Below are 20,228 nucleotides of genomic sequence, written 5' to 3' on the forward strand. Positions count from 1 at the left end.
AACACCATATATATCCATGATAAATAATGCTGTTAAAGTAATTATATATTTTCACGGTCACATACAACTTCCATGATGATTATTATTGTAATTACATTAATATGGGAAGGCAGTGTTGCCTGGTGTGTAGAGCAATGAACTGGGACTCATGAGACCTGAGTTCTGTTCTCTGTTCTGCCGCTGGCCTACTGGGTGACCCTGGGAAAGTCACATCCCCTCTGTGCCTCAGTTTCCCCATTTGGATAATGGTAATAATTATGCTTGTCTCCTTTATAAATCACTTTGAGAATTACTGATGAAAAGCTCCATATAAGAACTAGGTGGTAGTTTTATTCTGCCTAAAAATGTTTGCTAGACACAGTCCCCACTCCAAAGAGATTAAAACCAGATGAGCTGCAGCAAGGGTGATGGTATTTCATACTGAGGTATTATATATTCCAGAATGACACCCTTAGTATAGTGTACGCTGTACTGGTTGAGGTACCGTTTTTTGGATGAGACCTACAATAAGGTTCTGACTGCATTTGGTAATTCAAGGTTTCACAGCACTCTACTGTAGGGTTGTTAACTTTGCTGTTTTGGCCCAGTTTCTACCATGGATAATTATGTTCTGCCTACTTAAATTCCTCATGCAATTTTGGTGTTTATATGGCATTTTCCACTTTTTGTTCTAAACTGTTACAACAATACCTTTTGCCCCAGAGGTGGTTGCATTTCATTGACTAACTAAGTGCATTGGGATCCTTTGAGCTGAAAGACCTTATATAAGTGTAACATTATTATTATCAATCAATCAATCCAATAATCCATATAAAAATAAGAAGGAAGGATTTGCACTGTATTATGAAAAGGCATTCATCACTTTCTATATCTTTACGTTATAGCCCACTGATGATTATTACACAGAAGATCACAACTCTTGCATTCCAAGTGCACGATGGTAAGCTAACAAGCCGCCTGATATCCTAAAGGGAGTATTTCCATTCCAGTCCATTGTCTTTAGTGGAGTTACCCCAGGGATGAATTTAGTTCAGTGTGTTTTTCTCAAAGCACTGCCCTTCCTTGCTTGGAGAAACAGACAGATTTTGCTGCATTTTTCCTGATTCTAAACCTTCTTTTTATAATAAAGATGCTTTTATACCTCAGAGAAGATTACCTCCAGGTCATTGAAAATTACACTGGTTTGGAGTCCATGGGCCTAAGTCTGATCAAATTTAATATTTGTTTGACACCTGTGTAACTCCATAGACTTCCCTCAAGTTACTCTTGATTCTTGCTGATGTGAGATCAGAATCAGGCCCAATGACTTAATATGTTCAGTCCTGAATCTTTGCGAGATCAAGGCATGAGTTTAAGGACTTGTCTATACAAACAGTTAATTTGTGGCAAGTTGGGGTATGAATCTACCCTGTGCTAGCCTGCTGCAGACTAACTGTCTGCATAGACCAGAAGTCTGCTTGAGCCTAATTTTTTGGCCTGACCCTGACCCAAACTGGGCCCATGCCTACCTGGCCCAAGTCTCTTTGACACTGCTAGTGTCACTAATGGCATCATTTTCCAGAAAGATGCCTGCCTCCAGTACAATAAAAGGCTCAAATGTTGCAATTGTAATTAGTGTTTTATTATTTATTATTTATTTATTTATTTCTATAGCAGTTGCATATGTGACTAGGGTTGCCAACTTTCTGATTGCAGAAAGCCGAATACCTTTGCCTTGCTCCTGCCCTGCCCTTCCCTGAGGCCCTGCCCCGAGGCCCTTCCCTGCCCCTTCTCCAAGGCTCCCCCCACTCCCTCCTGCCTCCCTCCCTCACTCACTCTCCCTCAACCTTGCTCATTTTCACAAGACTGAGGCAAGGGGTTAGGGTGAGGGTTCTGGCTGGGGTGTGAGCTCTGGCATGGGGCTGGGGTTGAGGGGTGTGGTATGCAGAAGGGGTCTCCGGGCTGGGGATGAGGGGTTTGGGGTGCAGGAGGGTGCCCCGGGCTGGGGCAGGAGGTTGGGATGTGGGAGGGGGTGCCGGGTGCAGGCTCTGGGAGAGAGTTTGGGTGTGCGAGGGGGCTCTGGGAGAGAGTTTGGGTGTGGGAGGGGGCTCAGGGCTGGGGCAGGGAATTGGGGTGCAGGAAGGGGTGAGGGATGTGGGCTCCAGGGAGCGCTTATCTTAGGCGGCTCCTGGAAGCAGCCAGCATGTCCCTGTGGGCCCTAGGCACAGGGATAGCCAAGCGGCTCTGCGTGCTGCCTTCGCCTGCATGCCCTGCTCATGCAGCTCCCATTGGCTGCAGTTCCTGGCCAATGGGAGCTGCAGAGCCGGCACTTGGGGCGGGGACAGCACATGGAGCTTCCCTAGCCGGCCCTGCGCCTAGAGGCCGCATGGACATGCTGGTTGCTTCCGGGAGCCACACGGAGATAGGACAGGCAGGGAGCCTGCCTTAGCTCCGCTGCACTGCCTACCGGATTTTTAATGGCCTAGTCAGCCATGCTGACCAGACCCACCAGGGTCTCTTTTCGACTGGGCATTTCGTTGGAAAACCTGACGCCTGGCAACCTCACCTGGGGACTCCACGCAGAGATCTGAGCCCCACTGCGCTAAGCACTGTATAAACAAATAACACAGAGACAGTCTCTGCTTCAGGAGAGTAGTAATCTAGGATTTAGGTAATATCTAACAAGTGTAAATAGACACATGACGGGGGAGGACTTGGTAACAGCAGAGGCGGATGAATTTGAAATTAATCTTTTAAAAAGTCCTACAGATTAATTGTAGTGGTAAGTGCTTATTACCTTACAAGCTTTCATACTATTAAAAAGAACGGAGTACTTGTGGCACCTTAGAGATTAACAAATTTATTAGAGCATAAGCTTTCGTGGGCTACAGCCCAATTCGTTGGCTGCATAGAATGGAACATATAGTAAGAAGATATATACACAGAGAAGGTGGAAGTTGCCATACAAACTGTAAGAGGCTAATTAATTAAGATGAGCTATTATCAGCAGGAGAAAAAACCTTTTGTAGTGACAATCAAGATGGCCCATTTACACAGTTGACAAGAAGGTGTGAGGATACTTAACATGGGGAAGTAGATTGAATATGTGTAATGACCCAGCCACTCCCAGTCTCTATTCAAACCCAAGTTAATGGTATCTAATATGCATATTAATCCAAGCTCTGCAGTTTATCGTTGGAGTCTGTTTTTGAAGCTTTTCTGTTGCAAAATTGCCACCCTTAAGTCTTTTACTGAGTGGCCAGAGAGGTTGATGTGTTCTCCTATCGGTTTTTGAATGTTATGATTCCTGATGTCAGATTTGTGTCCATTTATTCTTTTGTGTAGAGACTGTCCGATTTGGCCAATGTACATGGCAGAGGGGCATTGCTGGCACATGATGGCATATATCACATTGGTAGATGTGCAGGTGAACGAGCCCCTGATGGCATGGCTGATGAGATTAGGTCCTATGATGGTGTCACTTGAATAAAGCTTATGCTCTAGTAAATTCGTTAGTCTCTAAGGTGCCACTAGTACTACTGTTCTTTTTGCGGATACAGACTAACACAGCTGCTACTCTGAAACCTGTCATACTATTGGAGTGGATAAAATGGATGCAGTTTCCATTTTCAAGTAGTTGTGACTTTATCTGTAGAAAATACATACAACTCCCTTCCAAAGGAAACCAATCCCTGCCCCCAACCTCTCCAAAAATAGAAGGAAAAAGAGGGTAAATATGCTGGTGCATCCATGATGGGTGTTCACTTAAATGTATCAGTGTTTGTTGTTAAATGCATGCTATGAAATATACAGGCTATACAATGTTACATAGTTAATGTTAACTTTTGCATTTGAGTGTTCAAAATAACATAATTAATGTTCTGTTAATCACACAGGGCTTTTACATAAGAAAGAGAGTTTAAGCACACTACTCAAGTGTCAAGTGTCTGTTTTACAATGGTGGGTATAGTCAGTGCCCAGGAGTTGAGTGTTTAGAGTGCAGTGCCCGGGCAGAAGGAAACTCAGTTGGAACTCTCGACTATAGTCGAGACCTGAGCAACTCCTTCTTTCCCATGCCAGCAGCCAGTTCCTCTCCCTTGGCCAGTCTTCTTGCTGTGAATTGCCCCTTTCCTCACACAGGAATAAGGAGGAAGCTTGTGGCAAAGGGGACCAGCATCTTCTGGGAACAGGGATTTCCTGGTACAGAGCTATAATAATAGTCACTGGGGATGTATGCTGGTGGATGGGTATTATGCAGCTCACTGCCTACTTGGAAAGCTGTTTCAATAGGTACAGAGAAGGTGAGATGGGGGAGAGCTCATGTTGAAGAGGAGAGAATGAGGAAGGGAGATGGATACAGAGGAGGAGGAGAGCCTTGTAGGGAGAGGGGGGAGGAACCTATCCTAAAGTACCCATTCTCAGTACTTCAGTGCAGTCTTCTGAGGATGAGCATGCTTGACTTAAAGGATGGAAAAATGAATAAAATTATTACTGTTGGTAACAATGAAACACAGGAAGGCCTGTGACTTTAAAATCTCCAAAAAGTGCCGACAGCATATAACCTCTGAGCTTGGGATAATTTTCTGCAGTTATTTTTGGAAGAGTCTAATTTGATTTTATTCTGTCATGCCTATTATTTATTCTTGCTAGGAATAGGCCGACGACCTGAGGACCTCACTGCTGAGCAAAATCGGCTTGCCGTAAAGTAAGAATTTACTTCTCCCACTCAGTGTGTCTTTAACCTCATCTAAGTAATAATGGTCTGTGGGGTTTTTAATTCCTCCCTGAGTCATTACCAGGAGTCAGATTTTCCCCAGTCATGTGTGACTTTTTTAAAAAAAATCATTGTTAATGTAGGTACTGCCTGCAATCCACCCAGTGCCAAAGGTGGATACTGTAATACTTATTAAGGTAATTCTTGTTCTGAAGTTAGCGTCCCAACCATCCACACATGAGTTCTTCATTTCCCCCTGACTGAACCATACACCAAGAGAGCCCTCGTTTCCCCAAGGCCGGGTTTAGACCCTGTTTCAGCAAAGTACTTAAGCACATGCTTAAATCCCATTAACTTTAATGGGTACCTATAGTTCAGCAACTGCTTATGTGTTTTGCTGAACCAGGTCCTTTAATAAAGCTGTGCTCTTTGGATCTTCAGGTTTTCGTCTACCTTTTCACTGTGGTCTGCTATTTTTCACATTAGAATACTTCTTCCCCCCGCCCCTCATCAATAACTACATCAAAGCACTAATCCATGTTAAAACTGCAAGGCTGAAGTTTGCCCCTGACACTTCAAATATTGCTGTTTTTTTTAAAAAAACCCTCTATCAGCAGTTTCTGGACACTGATGCATGTTTCTCCTCCAACTCTTAATCTTCCAAGTACAAACTTTGATACTACTTTGATACTGTTTACCAAAAGACAACTGATGCTGCTTATCTATTACAAGCATTCCCCCCCACCCAATCTTGTTTTAATTCCACTCTAATTGTGGAATGAAAGTTAAATCTTTTTTGAATAGGCTGAAAGTTACAGCAGTCACTAACTTTGATCCTCGAGCTTAATACATTTGAAACTTTGCTTAGAGGCAAAATAATTAGTTCCTCAGTTTTCAAGGTTTAACTGTGAGCCATTGGAAAATTTACCTAATTATTAGATGATGGAACTATGATTGTCATCTCTTGAGAAACTAAAGTTTGTAGAGAGGTTTATATAACATTTCTACAGAGACCCATTGCTTTGTGTCTCCATTTATCATTTAGTACACAGCTGGCTGTAAAAATGTAGAGTACTCATGATTGAGGTTCTGTTGTATGTAAAATTTTAAATACACTCGATAGAACTGGCTAAATAGTATGTTACACTGTGTAATTCCAAAACTTATCAAAAGTACTCATGAAACTTTTTGCTATATTTTACCTTGTTTTGTTTTGTGTGTGGATGTTTTGACAGAATAAGACCTTCCTTACTGGAGTATTTGAGCTATCTCCTCAATTTTATGAGTGTCATAGCTGGACCTTGCAGCAATTACAAGGACTATATAGCCTTCATTGAAGGGAGGCATGTGCATATGAAACTTTTAGAAGTGAACTGGAAGCAAAAGGGTTATGACAGACTTCCTGATCCTTCTCCAACTGTAAGTTGTGAAAAGCCAAGTATTTATTGCAAAGGGCTAGAGAATACTGCTTTGCATGTCTGACTCCTATAAAGGCACCTGGTTTAAAACCAAACAAGGAAAACTGCTTGGGGTATTGTGCCAGCAAATATATCTGTTTTCTGCTGTTTGTGTTGATAACAAAGCTAGGGGGGAGGGAGTTGGCATCATCCCTTTGTTCAGAAGAGTACATAGTGGCTCATTGGTTGGTGAACACCATATGTGTAAGTCTCTCCGTTCACAGTAGGAACATACTGTAGATTCTGATTATTATGAATTGTAATTCAGATTTAGACAAAAGAGAGAGAACATTTTACAAAAGAGAAAAGCTGAAAAAACTATTGTACTGTAGAGGACATGCTAGATGCAGGAATCATAATTGATTAAATACTGTAAGTTGCCCAGATGCATTTCAAGGAAACTTGGTGACTGTCTTAAGGTATCTTTGAAGCTATCTTTTAAGTCTGAAAAAGATAAATCCATTGCAAGGACTTTATCATTTTTGTTTTGTATTATTAAATATTAACTTGATACTCCCACAAGTGGCATTCATGTATTGCAGAAAAATGCATGGGCCAGATACCTCTGTTACATTGGAGTGACTCTGGATTTATACCTTTGTAACTGACTGAGAGCAGAATTTGGTTCTGCATATTCTCTTTGTAATGTGGAATATGTATGTATACAGGGCCTCATCCTGATCTCTCTCTGGTGTAATCTGCTGACAGTGTAAGTTAAGTCAGAATCAGGCCCACATTGTGTCACTTGCATAAATTATATATATATGCAGGATAGACAAATTAGTATTTTTCTTTAAAAAGTTAAGCTTTAAAATGACATTAAACATTAAAGTTTTTCTGTGTATATTCAGTGCATGTGAAAAAAAATATTTAGGAGCTAAAAGTGAGTTAGTTACATCAGTGTTTAAATAATAAATGGTATATTTTTTATGCTCCTGATATCTGGAGTCTACTCTTATGGATTCACCTGTTTGCAATATGAACGTATGAGTGAATCTGTTTACTCACGATGGATATGTGAAAGCCAGTTACAAAGCATTCACATAGCTTACACCTATAATTATGATTTCTGGAGTGCTAGGGCACTAACTACACATTTTTAAAATATATATTTGTTAGGTTAGGTGCAGGACAGTATCTGTCTAAGTCATTTTGAGAGGCACTTTCAGACACCTTGATGGATGTGATGGAAGAACCTAGATCTATAACAGTCTGATTGTACTGGAAATCAGAATATTTGGTGCTTCCAGCAGGAATCCAGTAATCAGTTCCTGTGCTTAACTGCACAGATGGGGAAACTCTCTGTTTCCCATCTTACTTCTGTGTTCTCCTCAGGGCACATCCAGCAGTTCATGTGTGGTGCTTAGGTGAAGGACCATGGCCCATTTTGGCTCTGAATAATTCTTTAATTTCTATTTGTAAGATTAATTAGGAAAATATATCAGCTGATTCATTATACAAGCTGGTCCTTGTTACAAATTAATTATGAGGAAAAAGAAGCTATTATTAGCTGTTACCAGTCTTATTGGGTCTTTAGTCAATTTATTTTTGTAAGTGGGAAGCATTATTTTGCTTTAGTCTATTCTGATAAATGATCACATCAATGTTTTATTATTCATTATGCTTTTCAGGGGGCTGTGATATACAAACTGTGTATCACATTTGTATCTCTCCTTTTGTTCTTGACACTTACCAAGACCTATCCTGTTACATACATTGTTGATAGCCAGTTTATCAATAATACATCCTTCTTGTCAAGACTTGGCTACCTGTATATCGTTATGCAAGCATCGAAGCCAAAATATTACTTTGCATGGACATTAGGTAAGGATGACTAAATGGCTTATTTTGTGTCCAGATAAATTTAATACATAAACAGTGGGGTGTATGAAATTGTCATAAAACAATTACTTTTTTTTTTTAATTTTGGGCCCAATCCTGCAATTTCCACAGCACCCCTGCATGTGAGCAGAGCCCCACTGAAACCAGTGTGGGTGCACAGTCCGTCTGTGCCCTGCTAGTTGCACAAGGAAAGAGATTTGGGGTGCTGTGGGTATATTGACTATAAATCTCAAAAGGACACTGTCAAATAGTGTAGGCCAGAAGTTTGATCTACTTTAAAACTGTTGTCAGTTGGCAGCAAATGTCCCTCCTCCCCCGTACCTGGGGGCAGATCTTCAGCTGATGTCAATTATTATAACTCCATTGAACTCAGTGAGGAGGATGTGACCTCTGGAATCTAGATGTGTAATATCATTGATGTGAGTATGGGTGTGTGTATGTAACACCTCGCCCTTACACTTGCACCGTGTTAATTGTACCTAAATTACTTTTATTGGTATTCTTAATACTTTAAGAAGAAAAGATTGTATCCTTTGTGCCCTGATTGTATTCCCTGGCCCCAGTCCTGTACTTTTGTGGGGCAGATGGGGGCTTATGGAGCCTGTGATCACCCTAGTAGTTACAAGGCCGTTGTAGATGTGAACCAGCCTATCCAAAGCTGGGAATCTCTGTCCAACCATGCTTATGGACTTGTCTGTAACTAGAAAGTTGTCCCGCTTTAATTATACTAGGGAATATGCTATGCCAGCATAAGGCGCCTTATACCAGTATAGCTGCACCCATATTACTGGTATGACTATATTGGTAAAAAAAAAAAATCACACCCCTAACTGCCAATTATACTGGTACAAAATCTGTAGTGGTCCTAGTCACATTCAGTCCCCATCTCCTGTGGATGACAATCCTACACACTTACTTGCAAGGGAGAAAGGGAAGCAGGGTGTGGGCGGAGATAAGGATGGTCAGGATTGGGTGAATTGACCCCTAACCCTGCCCTCCCCATTCACTTGGGTACAGAGCAGCCATAAGGCAGAAAAAGAGTCTGGTCCGCTATACTGAAGAGAGAGCTCTCCTGCATGGGACGAGGAGTAGCACTGTCAGCTGCTCAGGTGTAAAACTTCCTGGCTAATCAGTCTTGTAAAATTCTTCTCATCCACTCACCTGTTTATTTTTAACACAGTACTGTACTGTATTAGCTTTTTTCTTTTTCTTTTTCTTTTCTGCTGCCTGATTGTGTACTTCTAGTTCCAAATGAAGTGTGTGGTTGACCAGTCAGTTAGTAACTCTGGTGTTCGTAACTCTGACTTGTTCTACTTGTAACAGTTTTGCAAGGCTATATTCAATATATTTCTTCCAGTTTTGTCTTTATTGAGAGAAAATTCCGCAAAGAGGAAAATATCAGGTGACACTGAGAGAAGGAAATAATAGGGACAAACAATAGGTGCGAGACAGTATCTGAATACACTTACAAACCTTGAGCTACTCTAAACATACAAGGCTTTTAAGAAACTCTCTGTGTTACTTAGTAACACCTTAAGTTGTTGAATTGGAGAATATTTAATACAATTTAATTTCCAACAATTAGGGTGAGGAAGATTGATCCTGTAGGTCAGGCATTGGACTTGGACTCAGGAGGACTCTGTTCCCAGCTCTGCTTGAGACTTCTTGTATAAACTTGAGCAAGTCACTCATGATTATTCAGAAGGTTGAGACCCATTGTCTGCATGTGTTTGTGCACACCAGTTATTACTATAAATTGGGCATTTGCTTGCCCTAGTGCATATTTACAGCAATTTGTGCAGCCAAAGAATTTGTGCAGACCTTGGGCTTCAGCCTTTTAAAATCAAGCACTTATTACTGTGGCTAAGTTTCCTTATATGTAAAAGTGGGGATCATATGCCTGTCCACCTCACACCAGTGTTTGGAGGCTAAATTAAGTGAAGTGAAGCTCACTGAGATGCTCAGATGGAAAGAACTTTATAAGTGTAAAGCATCCTTACTATTTCACTACTATACTGGTTCCTCCCTCCACCCCTCCCCCCCCTTTACTCTTGGATGATGAAAATAGACCATTTGTTCTTGCTTGTTCTTTTACAACCTTATTCCAGTGCTACCCTACTGAAGTGCAAACACAGCTAGGGAGTGTTTGAAACCAAACCATATTTCCAATGATATTTTAAAAGGAAATAAAAAAACAGCTCTATTAAATTTTATGTAAACTGCCCACAGAAGAACCCCCCTCCCAATTCACGCACCTAAAATTGTTTCCTTTAACAAAACCTAAATTTTGGTTCTAACCCACAGACTACTTCCTTCTATTAAATGACATTAGCCTTTAGGGCTATTGGGCAGATCCCAGGCAGAGTAAAAGCAAAGGGGTTTTCTGACTGTTCACCAAAGAAAAGTAGCCTGTGTTGCAAAATATTACAATAATCCTCATATCCCCATGCAGCAATGCAAACACCATTATACTGAGATCACTCTCTACCAACTCTTCTAATGTATCGATAGTTAAACCTGTTCTGACCATTCTTACTGAGTGAGAATGTGAAACAAGTGTTCTTATTTTCCCCCTGAAAAATGGATACCATCTTTCTCTGCGGTTGGATAGAAACAACAGCATTGACTGGAACAACAGCTCCCAAGTGGGACTGATATCAGTCAGTGGGTTTCAGTCTTCACATCTAGTGGGCCACAGGAAGAGCACAGACAAGTCCTTTCAGTGTTGCTGCTAGGTATATATATGGAAATGAGGCAGGACACACACAAAGGAAGCATAGGATGGATAATGGTGTGGGGAGAGGGAGGGATGAAATCTTAGGAGAAGATAGGGGGATCTAAAACACTTCTGCAAGGAAAGGGAGAATCAAACATTCCCAGAAGGGAGCAGGCTAGAGAGGCCTATAGAAAAGAAAGTAGTAAATGGCTTGGATTTTAGGGTGGGGAATGTGTTTCTTAAATAATAACTTCCAAAAGTAACTTCCAAAAATAACTTCAGACTGACACTCTGTTGCCCGCACCCCCACATATACTTTTCTTTTCTTTAATCTTCTTCATTTGTGTGTCAGAGGCGATCCCTTGGCAAGCTATACTGAAATGAAAGGGTGAGAAAGACTGTGTTTGCTGAATAGAGAAGATCACCAAAAGCTTCCTTATATGTAAAAGTGGGGATCATATTCCTGTCCACCTCACACCAGTGTTTGGAGGCTGCTACACAGAGGCACAAATACCTGGACATGGAAGAGGAGCATCATGGAAGGGGCTAGAAAAGGGACTGTGAGCATTCAGACTAGAGCTGTGATAAAGTGCAGGAAAATAATAAGTGGAAGAAAATAGTTGGGATTGGTATATGTGGAATAGAAACGGCTTTGGGATAATAAATAATTCAGAGAAATAATTTATTTTAGTTGGATATAGATTTAGATTATTAGAAAACTGGAAAAATGTGGGTAGTAAACTAGAAACACATTATTAGAGAGAAAAACTGCCTTTGGATTTATGACGTGACTTAATCTTGGAGACTGCGGAAAAATCTTGTGAGTTTTGGGAAAGCATGCTCTGTCTAGTGGTGAGCGAGGCTTCTATTATCTATGTTACAGATCCAAGCAACAAAATGGCATGATTCCTCCCCACCCTTTTCAGTTAAGCTGTCTGTTGTGTGGAATAGGGCATTATATAATCATTTACTAAAACTGCCAATAAGCAGTTGCTGTTTCCAGAAAAGGACAGTCATGTTATTGTGTGAGGCACATTGCAGAATTCCTCCAGATTCATGAAAAGATAGAAAATTCAAGCATTCTGGTTGGGAGCATTAAACACTGGAACTTAGCTGTAAACTTGACTAAGACTTAAAATATGTATTATTAAAAACCATTTAGACCTGAATTCCACAATCTGATAGACGGGGTGGATCCCACATAAGCAACTAACCAAATAGGGTTAAATTCTGGCCCCACTAGAGTTAATGGCAAACCTCCCATTAGACTTCAGTAGGTCCAGGATTTTATCAGTAATTTGATGACTGAAAGGTGGCAATTCTTCTGCACTCCAGACTACTTTATGCTGCATCCAAACCACTTTTGCACTGGGGCTAACAGACCTGTTTTAATACTAAACACTGGAATGCAGGTTTTATCCACCTTTGCCTTTAATTAGGCGTTGCAGCCTGTGGAGACTAAAGGTCTCAGCATTGTGTTGGGATCAAGAAGTAGCATTGCAGTTTGAAGTGTATGTGTGGGAGATGATTCCCTATTGCATGGAGCACAGTTCTTTAAGGGGTTCCCTGGCTGCAGCGTAGAGGGCAGGATGGGGCCAGAAGATTTATGGCTATACAGATCTTCCAGTTCTTGGTCCTGTGCATACACTGGCAGCAAAGAGGCTACTTCAGCCATTGTCTACAGGCATGTCAACTCCACAGCCTGTGGAAGGACATTTGTGACCTTCCTGCGGACATACTTAACACCTAGCCAGCAACCTGGGCTGACTGTTCATCTCACGATTTGGGCCTATGGTATTGTAGCATGCAGCCGAAAGGTATTGTAGCATGTAGAAAGCCCGAACAGCAGTAGACATTAAGGCAAGAAGGGACTAAATATAAGTTTTCTTATTTAGTTCTAGCAATCTGGCACCAGCAGTGAGCACTTGTTATTGATCTAGTAGCAGACACTTTCTTGTTCAATAAAAGAAGTAAAACAACAAGCAGAGTTGTTTTTAGATTGTTAGGATCAGAAACCAAGACTTGGAAGCCTCTGTTTCCAGGAGCTTGTCAGTGAAGTGGAAGGTTAGGGGAAAGGTCCATATTTTTCTGGTTAGAATACTGCTTTTAGATTAGACTGCATCCCTGAGTTGTACTTCAGGGTTATCCCTGAATTTGTACCTAATCTCATAACACTTTGTAAGAGAGACCAAGACCAATTTTGAATCTCGAGACAGAAATGCTGACTTCATTTTATAAAAATGAAAAGCTCAGCTTTATCTTCAGTTTTCTTGATCAGGCTTGTCATTTATAATGGAACTAGGCAGAAAAATCTAGCAGTGTTTATACTTTCATTTTTTCCTTCCAATATTTATAGGCTTGGCTGTATTTAGAGACCTAAAGGTTATGAGTCCTTCCTGTCTTCTCAGTATGCACAGAGAAAGGGCTTTTGACAGAGGCAGATTAAAAGCAGGATCTTTGAAATCCAGACCCAATTATCAGAGGGGTTCCAGAGCAAGACAGAACCCTGATTTGCTCCGTGGGAAAGAATGCAGCAAGAGCTGCTGCCCATGGAATTCCACTGGGCTTCCTGAATAAGGAAGAACAATGAGTCTTCTAGGAAGAGCATAGTATGTGAAGATGGGCTGGGTGAGTGTCCAACCTGACATGAACCAGGCCTCCATTTCTGTAGGTTGTTTGTACATCTCAGTATTTGATGTGCAGAGACAGTCTGGTATTAAGTGAGGCACTGAGCTGTGAGATCAACACAGAACTTTGTATAGGGGGTGTTCAAAAGTCATCACTAAAACTTAACGTTTACCAAATCTTAATAAAAAAAACAGAAACTTGAATTTGAGACACTGCAGTAGTTCCTCCCCACAAGTATAAGGAAATGGTTGTATCTGTGATACTGCACTATGTGGCAAATACTGATACATGTTAATTAGGGATGTCGATTAATCGCAGTTAACTCACACGAGTAACTCAAAAAAAGTAATCGCAATTAAAAAAAGTAATCGCGATTAATCGCAATTTTAATCACACAGTTAAACAATAGAATACCAATTGAAATTTATTAAATATTTTGGATGTTTGTATACATTTTCAAATATATTGATTTCAATAACACAGAATTCAAAGTGTATAGTGCTCACTTTATATTATGTTTATTACAAATATTTGCACTGTAAAAATAATAAACAAAAGAAATAGTATTTTTCAGTTCACCTCATACAAGTGCTATAGTGCAATCTCTTTGTTCTGAAAGTGCAGCTTACAAATGTAGATTTTTTTTGTTACATAACTGCACTCAAAAACAAAACAATGTCAAACTTTAGAGCCGACAAGTCCACTCAGTCCTACTTTTTGTTCAGCCAGTCTCTCAGACAAACAAGTTTGTTTACATGTATAGGAGATAATGCTGCCTGATTCTTGTTTAAAATGTCACCCGAAAATGAGAACAGGCATTCACATGGCACTTTTGTAGCCAGCAGCACAAAGTATTTACATGCCAGATATGCTAAACATTCATATGCCCCTTCATGCTTTGGCCACCATTCCAGGGGACATGCTTCCATACTGATGACACTCGTTAAAAAATAATTAGTTCATTAAATTTGTGACTGAACTACTTGGGAGAGAATTGTATGTCTCCTGCTCTGTGTTTTACCCGCATTTTGCCATATATTTCATGTTAGAGCAGGCTCGGATGATGACTCAGCATGTTGTTCGTTTTAAGAACACTTTCACTGGTACCTTCTTTGCATTTTGTCACATCAGCAATGTGAGATTTCTAAAGATGGCTACAGCACTCCACCCAAGGTTTAAGAATCTAAAGTGCCTTCCAAAAGCTGAGAGGGATGAGGTGTGGAGCATGCTTTCAGAAGTCTTAAAAAAGCAACACTCTGATGCAGAAACTACGGAACCTGAACCACCAAAAAATAAAATCAACCTTCTGCTGGTGGCATCTGACTCAGATGATGACAATGAACATGCATCAGTCCACACTGCTTTAGATCTTTATTGAGCAGAACCCATTATCAGCATGGACGCATGTCTTCTGGAATGGTGGTTGAAGCATGAAGGGACATATGAATCTTTAGCACACCTGGCACATAAATATCTTGCAAAGCCGGCTACAACAGTGCCATGCAAACACCTGTTCTCACTTTCAGGTGACACTGTAAACAAGAATCGGGCAGCATTATCTCCTGCACATGTAAACAAACTTGTTTGTCTGAGCGATTGGCTGAACAAGAAGTAGGACTGAGTGGACTTGTAGGCTTTAAAGTTTGACGTTGTTTTGTTCTTGAGTGCAGTTATTTTTTGTGCATAATTCTACATTTATCATGAAAGTTGAACTTACAAAGAGATTGTACTACAGTACTTCTATTTTTCAGTTCACTTAATACTATTTCTTTTATTTTTACAGTGCAAATATAATAAAAATAAACATAAAGTGAGCACTGTACACTTTGTATTCTGTGTTGAAATTGAAATCAATATATTTGAAAATGTGGGAAACATCCAAAAACATTTAAATAAATGGTATTCTATTATTGTTTAACAGCGCGATTAATCTCGATTAATTTTTTTAATCGCTTGACAGCCCTAATTTTAATGCAACCCTGGTATGTGTATGTTTTAGTTTCATAATAATTAGAAAAACCCTTTCTATTCATTGTTCTTTACTAGATTTTTTCTCCACCCTAAGAATTTTCTTATTGTTTATTGAGCATTGTCATTGTGTTCAGTGTCTGACAGACATGTAAAAATAAATGACGCCTGCCACAGTCTAATTTGAATAGTTTGCATTGATGTTACAGCTGATGCAGTCAACAATGCAGCTGGCTATGGGTTCAGTGGTGTTGATGAGCAAGGCAATTTCCATTGGGATCTGCTATCCAACTTAAATATATGGAACATTGAGGTGAGTTAAAAGAAACAAAATCATGGTATAATTATGGAGTGATGATTATGATGTGGTTCATTAGTAACAGGGATACATTTTTCTCTGCCAAAGGTGTGTCTAGAATTAGTGATTTTGAATTTTATCTTTTGGACATATAAATTGTATTGGTCACACTTCATAGGAAGGTTACATTTGTAAATAGTTTCTAAAGAGCTAATAATGTTTTAATAAACCATTAATTATTGTAGAGTTCAGCAGGTCAATAGATTGCTTATAACAATGATTTATAACCATGATAGCATCTTCTATTTATGTGCTTGTAACAATCTGTTGTTACTATTTTTAGTATTTGTATTGCAATAGCAGGTAGAGGACGCACCTGAGATTAGGGCTCGTCTGTGCTAGGTGATGTACAAATACACTGTAAGAGACAGGGCAGGCCCCAAAGAGCATATGTTCTAAATGGAAAAGACAGACAAAGGGCAGAAGAGGAAACAGATACAGAATGGTGAGGTGACCTGCCCAAAGTCACAGAATATGTCAAGGAACGAGACAGAAATAGAATTAAGAATTACTCCTACCTCAGTTCCCTTCCATTAGACCACACTGTTTCTCAGAACATCTGTAATGTATTCTTCATGTCAGTGGCATGCTTTTAACATGCATTAGTCCCTTACAAAATATTTATAAAGGTACCCTTACCATAAAGTGTGACCAACTTATTTTCTGTTAGTTTGTCGCCTAGGATAAATATCTTCTGAGTGCTAATTGCATGAGAAAATGTCTAGGAGTCTGCAATAGGCCATTCCCAATTTCTCCTTCTACAGATTTATTTTCACAGAATAACAGGAGCTCTCCATCTACAATTCATGATTTATTATTTTAGAAGGAAAAGCAGAGGAAACCAATGAGTTAACTGCATTGTAGCTTAGTGATCTATCAAAAGACACAGTCTGGTAACTCATCTCTAAATTTTAGGGGCCCCTATAATTCTCAGTGGAAAAGTTGAGAACCATCACTATACCCTCTCCCTTTCATCTTCCCTTTTTTATGCTTGTCTTAGCCCTTGCCCAAGCTTGCATCCATCACTCTTGGAGTATTTTTCCTTGCTCCTTTTTTGCAGCACCCACAGTGGCTGCACAGCTCAAGTGTAGAAGCACTCGCAGCCAATTGCAGATGGAAGTGCACTCAGCTTCCCCCTTGCCCCCAGGACCTGAGTGGGGAATCTAAAATAGATTGAAAACAGGAATGGGAGTGCTCACTGTATCAGTCAGAGAGGAGGGGAAACTGGGGAGGAATGTCGCTAAGCAAGAGAAGCTGTGAGTTCCCCAGTACTTTAACCCATTCGCCTATCCTGTAGACCTCATGCACCCTTCCCCTCTCTGGGTCATATGGGCTATGGGGGAGGGTCTGGAGAGGGGACTCCCTTGGCAGGATAGGAGCAATGAGGCCATATCAGCCCCAGAACCTCTGTGATGCCACAGCCTCATTTCCATTTTGAACTTCCCTTTGAACTGATGCTGTCTGGTCTGGCTGTCCTTATGGAGAAGGCTCCTCTAAGAGCACAACCTGTAGGAAGAGTCCCACGGGGGGAGGCCCTGGTGGATGGAGGGAGGTCTGAAACGACGGGAGGCCACAAGGTGCAGGCTCATTTTTTTTCCCCCAGAGTGGGGCAGGCAGGGTTAAATATTAAACGGGCCCATGGGATTGTGGTTGAATAGGAAATTTTAAAAGGCTGATTTTTTTTATAAGCTGGTGACTTGGGGGTTATGGTGGGGGAGGAGATAAATGATTCAGAAGACACCTAATTGCTCTTGATGTTAGTCTAAATAAGTGTCCTCTCATTACTAGTCCTCCCTTTTGCTTCTTGCCTTTGGTTTGTAATGCTCACTTGTTGCACCTTGCCTTTAATGGGACTGTGAGCTCTTCAGGGCTGGGACAGCATTTTCCTGAATATTTGTATGTCACCTGTCACCGTGGAAACCCCCTCCTGAGAGATTCTTTTAGGTACTGTACAATACATGTCAAATAGTAAGAGCCACCTACGTGCGTAAAGCACTTCTGCATTTGAGCCGAGTGCTAAATGTGGCTGCTGCTGGCACCATTTGATCATGGCCAGGTGAAAATACACTCAGTGCAGGTAGCAGACTGTCAATTAGGAAGTGTTGTGAAGTCTTTTAGGCACAATGAAAGACTAAGTATGTGTGGAAGGCATCAAAGATTTGAGGTAACTTCATCACTGATCCCCTCTATGGTCTGCCCAAAGAATGCCCGCTCAGGCTGTAGCCAGAACCTCTCTCTGAGCAGAAGCCCACATCCATCTCCCTTCTGACCAGGGATTTAGGTTAGCAGCCCCCTTGCGGTCACTGTGATTCTCTTCAGCAGATCTGACCAAAGGTCCAGCCTCCGCACTTGATTTCTCTCCAAGGGCTATGGCCAGGGATTATATGTTGCAGATGGATCCTTCACAGCAGAGTACATTTGAGGATGAAAACATAAAAAGATCTAATACATACTAAGGGTACCTGGGGGGAGTCTGGCAGATCAGAATCCTTCCAACCCTTCAGCAGGGCGGGGTCCCCTTTGGACAAAAGGCTCGTGTCTGTTTGTTGAATCAAAAACAAGGCTCTTCTGTCAGGATAAACTCAGTCTTTTACATCAAAGGCCCTTTCTGTGTCTCTTGCCTCTGGCATTTGCCTGATCCAGTATATGTATAGGGGGTGGTATTTCTCTGGAGCTATTTCTAGTCCGAAGAACTGCAGTAATTATGCCCCAGTGTTTTTAGTTTTTGGAGGTGCTTTTGTAACCTTTCTGCATGGAGTGGAATACACTTCCTAGCTCACAATGATCCGTATAACCTTCACAAAGGTAATACAGTAGTCCCCAAAAGATACTGCTTGTGGCTGCAATATCTGTAACCGAAGGTTTGAGGAGAACCCTGCCAGGGAGCTTTCCATTTTGACAGCCAGCTTGACTGGCTGCTCTCTTGGAAACACAGAGGGGAAAAAATCAACGCTTGTCAAGTGAAAAAGGACAACATTGATAGAAGCAAGGAAATACAGTTCCTTTCTCTAGCTGGTACTATAATGCAATTAAGTTGTGTCTGTCAATTAGGGTTATTTTAATTTAACTCTTAGAACACTGATGAAGATTGCTCTAACCTCCAGTATTTTGGACTGAGGTGCAAAAGCACTCAAGTACTTTTGGGCCCCTCTCCTGCCCTACTCCAGTTCACACTTCCCTTGGGTCTCTTAGAAGACCTTGTGAGCTTTGGAAGAGCCCTTTGACCCTATACTGGCATTGGTACAAATGCTGCTGGAATAGTGTGTCCATTTCTGGTGCCCACAGTTCACGAAGGATGTTGATAAATTGGAGAGGGTTCAGAGAAGAGCCACAAGAATGATTAAAGGTTTAGAAAACATACCTTCCAGTGATAGACTCAAAGAGCTCAATGTGTTTAGTTTAACAAAACGAAGGTTAAGGGGTGACTTCATGATCTACATGGGGAACAAATATTTAACAATGGGCTCTTCAGTCTAGTAGAGAAACGTATAATAAGCTCCATGGCTGGAAATTGAAGCTAGACAAATTGAGACTGAAAATAAGGCATAATTTTTTAACGGTGAGAGTACTTAACCATTGGAACAATTTACCAGGGGCATGGTCCATCACTGACCATTTTTAAATCAAAACTGGATGTTTTTCTAAAAGATCTGTCTAGGAATTATTTTAGGGAAATTCTATGGCTTGTGTTCTACAGGAGATCAGATTTGATGATCACAATGGTCCCTTTTGGCCTTGGAATCTATGAAGCTCTGGTGCAGAAAGCCACCTCCTCATGTGATTTATGTTTGCAACTAGAAAGCAGCAGTTCCCTTGGAGAGCCCATATTGAGAACCACTTCACAGCATTTTCATTGGTGCTGTCGGATTACTTCTAAGGGAGACTTTCACTCCTTTTAGTCTGGGCTGCACTTTAGAGTGCATTCAAGCAGTGAGCAGTAAAGAGACTTCTCTGGTGCTTTTTATTAACAAAGCAAACCTTTAAGGTTTGTTCAGGATGTTAGGTTATCAACTTATTACGAAGGAAAAACTGGACTGAGAATATAGCACACATTAAAATGATCCAAAATTCACTTGGAGCGTTGTTTCTGGAGCGAGTTTCCCTTAAGGGTACACTTCTCATTACAGTAAGCCACCAGGAAACTACAGTAAATAAATAACCTCCAAGTTCTGACATGAACCTAAACGACAAAGCAAAACTGAAACGCCATGCTTAACTCAGCCAGTTTTGCTAAAGTATGGCAGCCTGTCTGGTATATTAGATCACCCATTATTTGGAGACCTCTCTGACATCTAATCACAATAAGGTGAGTTACAGTTGGACTTTTTCAGTCTTAACTCTGAATATCCTGGCTTTTCCTAATTGGTCTCTTTACCTTAAACCCATTCTAGTATGGTTTCTCTCTGTTTAATTTCCACTATATAATTTCCACTAATTTCCTGTGGTCCTCCAACCATGAGAGGGGCATAAAGGGCTTATTGAGTCAACAGATTGAAGTAGTCACTGCAGAGTGGTTATGTAACTGCTCTGTGGGCTTGCCTCCCCTTTCCCCATTGGTATCTCCCT

The 20,228-nt window shown here is 40.9% G+C and overlaps 1 protein-coding gene across 1 annotated transcript in view; it reads left to right on the plus strand.

The window, feature by feature from the left end:
* Positions 1–20,228, plus strand: part of MBOAT1 (membrane bound glycerophospholipid O-acyltransferase 1) — a 91,710-nt gene that overhangs the window by 61,657 nt on the left and 9,825 nt on the right. The window contains exons 5-9 of the mRNA XM_073331898.2: positions 885–940; positions 4,630–4,684; positions 5,929–6,112; positions 7,782–7,974; positions 15,514–15,617. Of these exons, the coding sequence (XP_073187999.1) occupies positions 885–940; positions 4,630–4,684; positions 5,929–6,112; positions 7,782–7,974; positions 15,514–15,617 (592 nt within the window). The remainder of the gene's footprint in view (positions 1–884; positions 941–4,629; positions 4,685–5,928; positions 6,113–7,781; positions 7,975–15,513; positions 15,618–20,228) is intronic.

This window comes from Lepidochelys kempii, chromosome 2 (genome assembly GCF_965140285.1).
Source record: "Lepidochelys kempii isolate rLepKem1 chromosome 2, rLepKem1.hap1, whole genome shotgun sequence".
In the NCBI taxonomy this organism is placed as follows: domain Eukaryota; kingdom Metazoa; phylum Chordata; order Testudines; family Cheloniidae; genus Lepidochelys; species Lepidochelys kempii.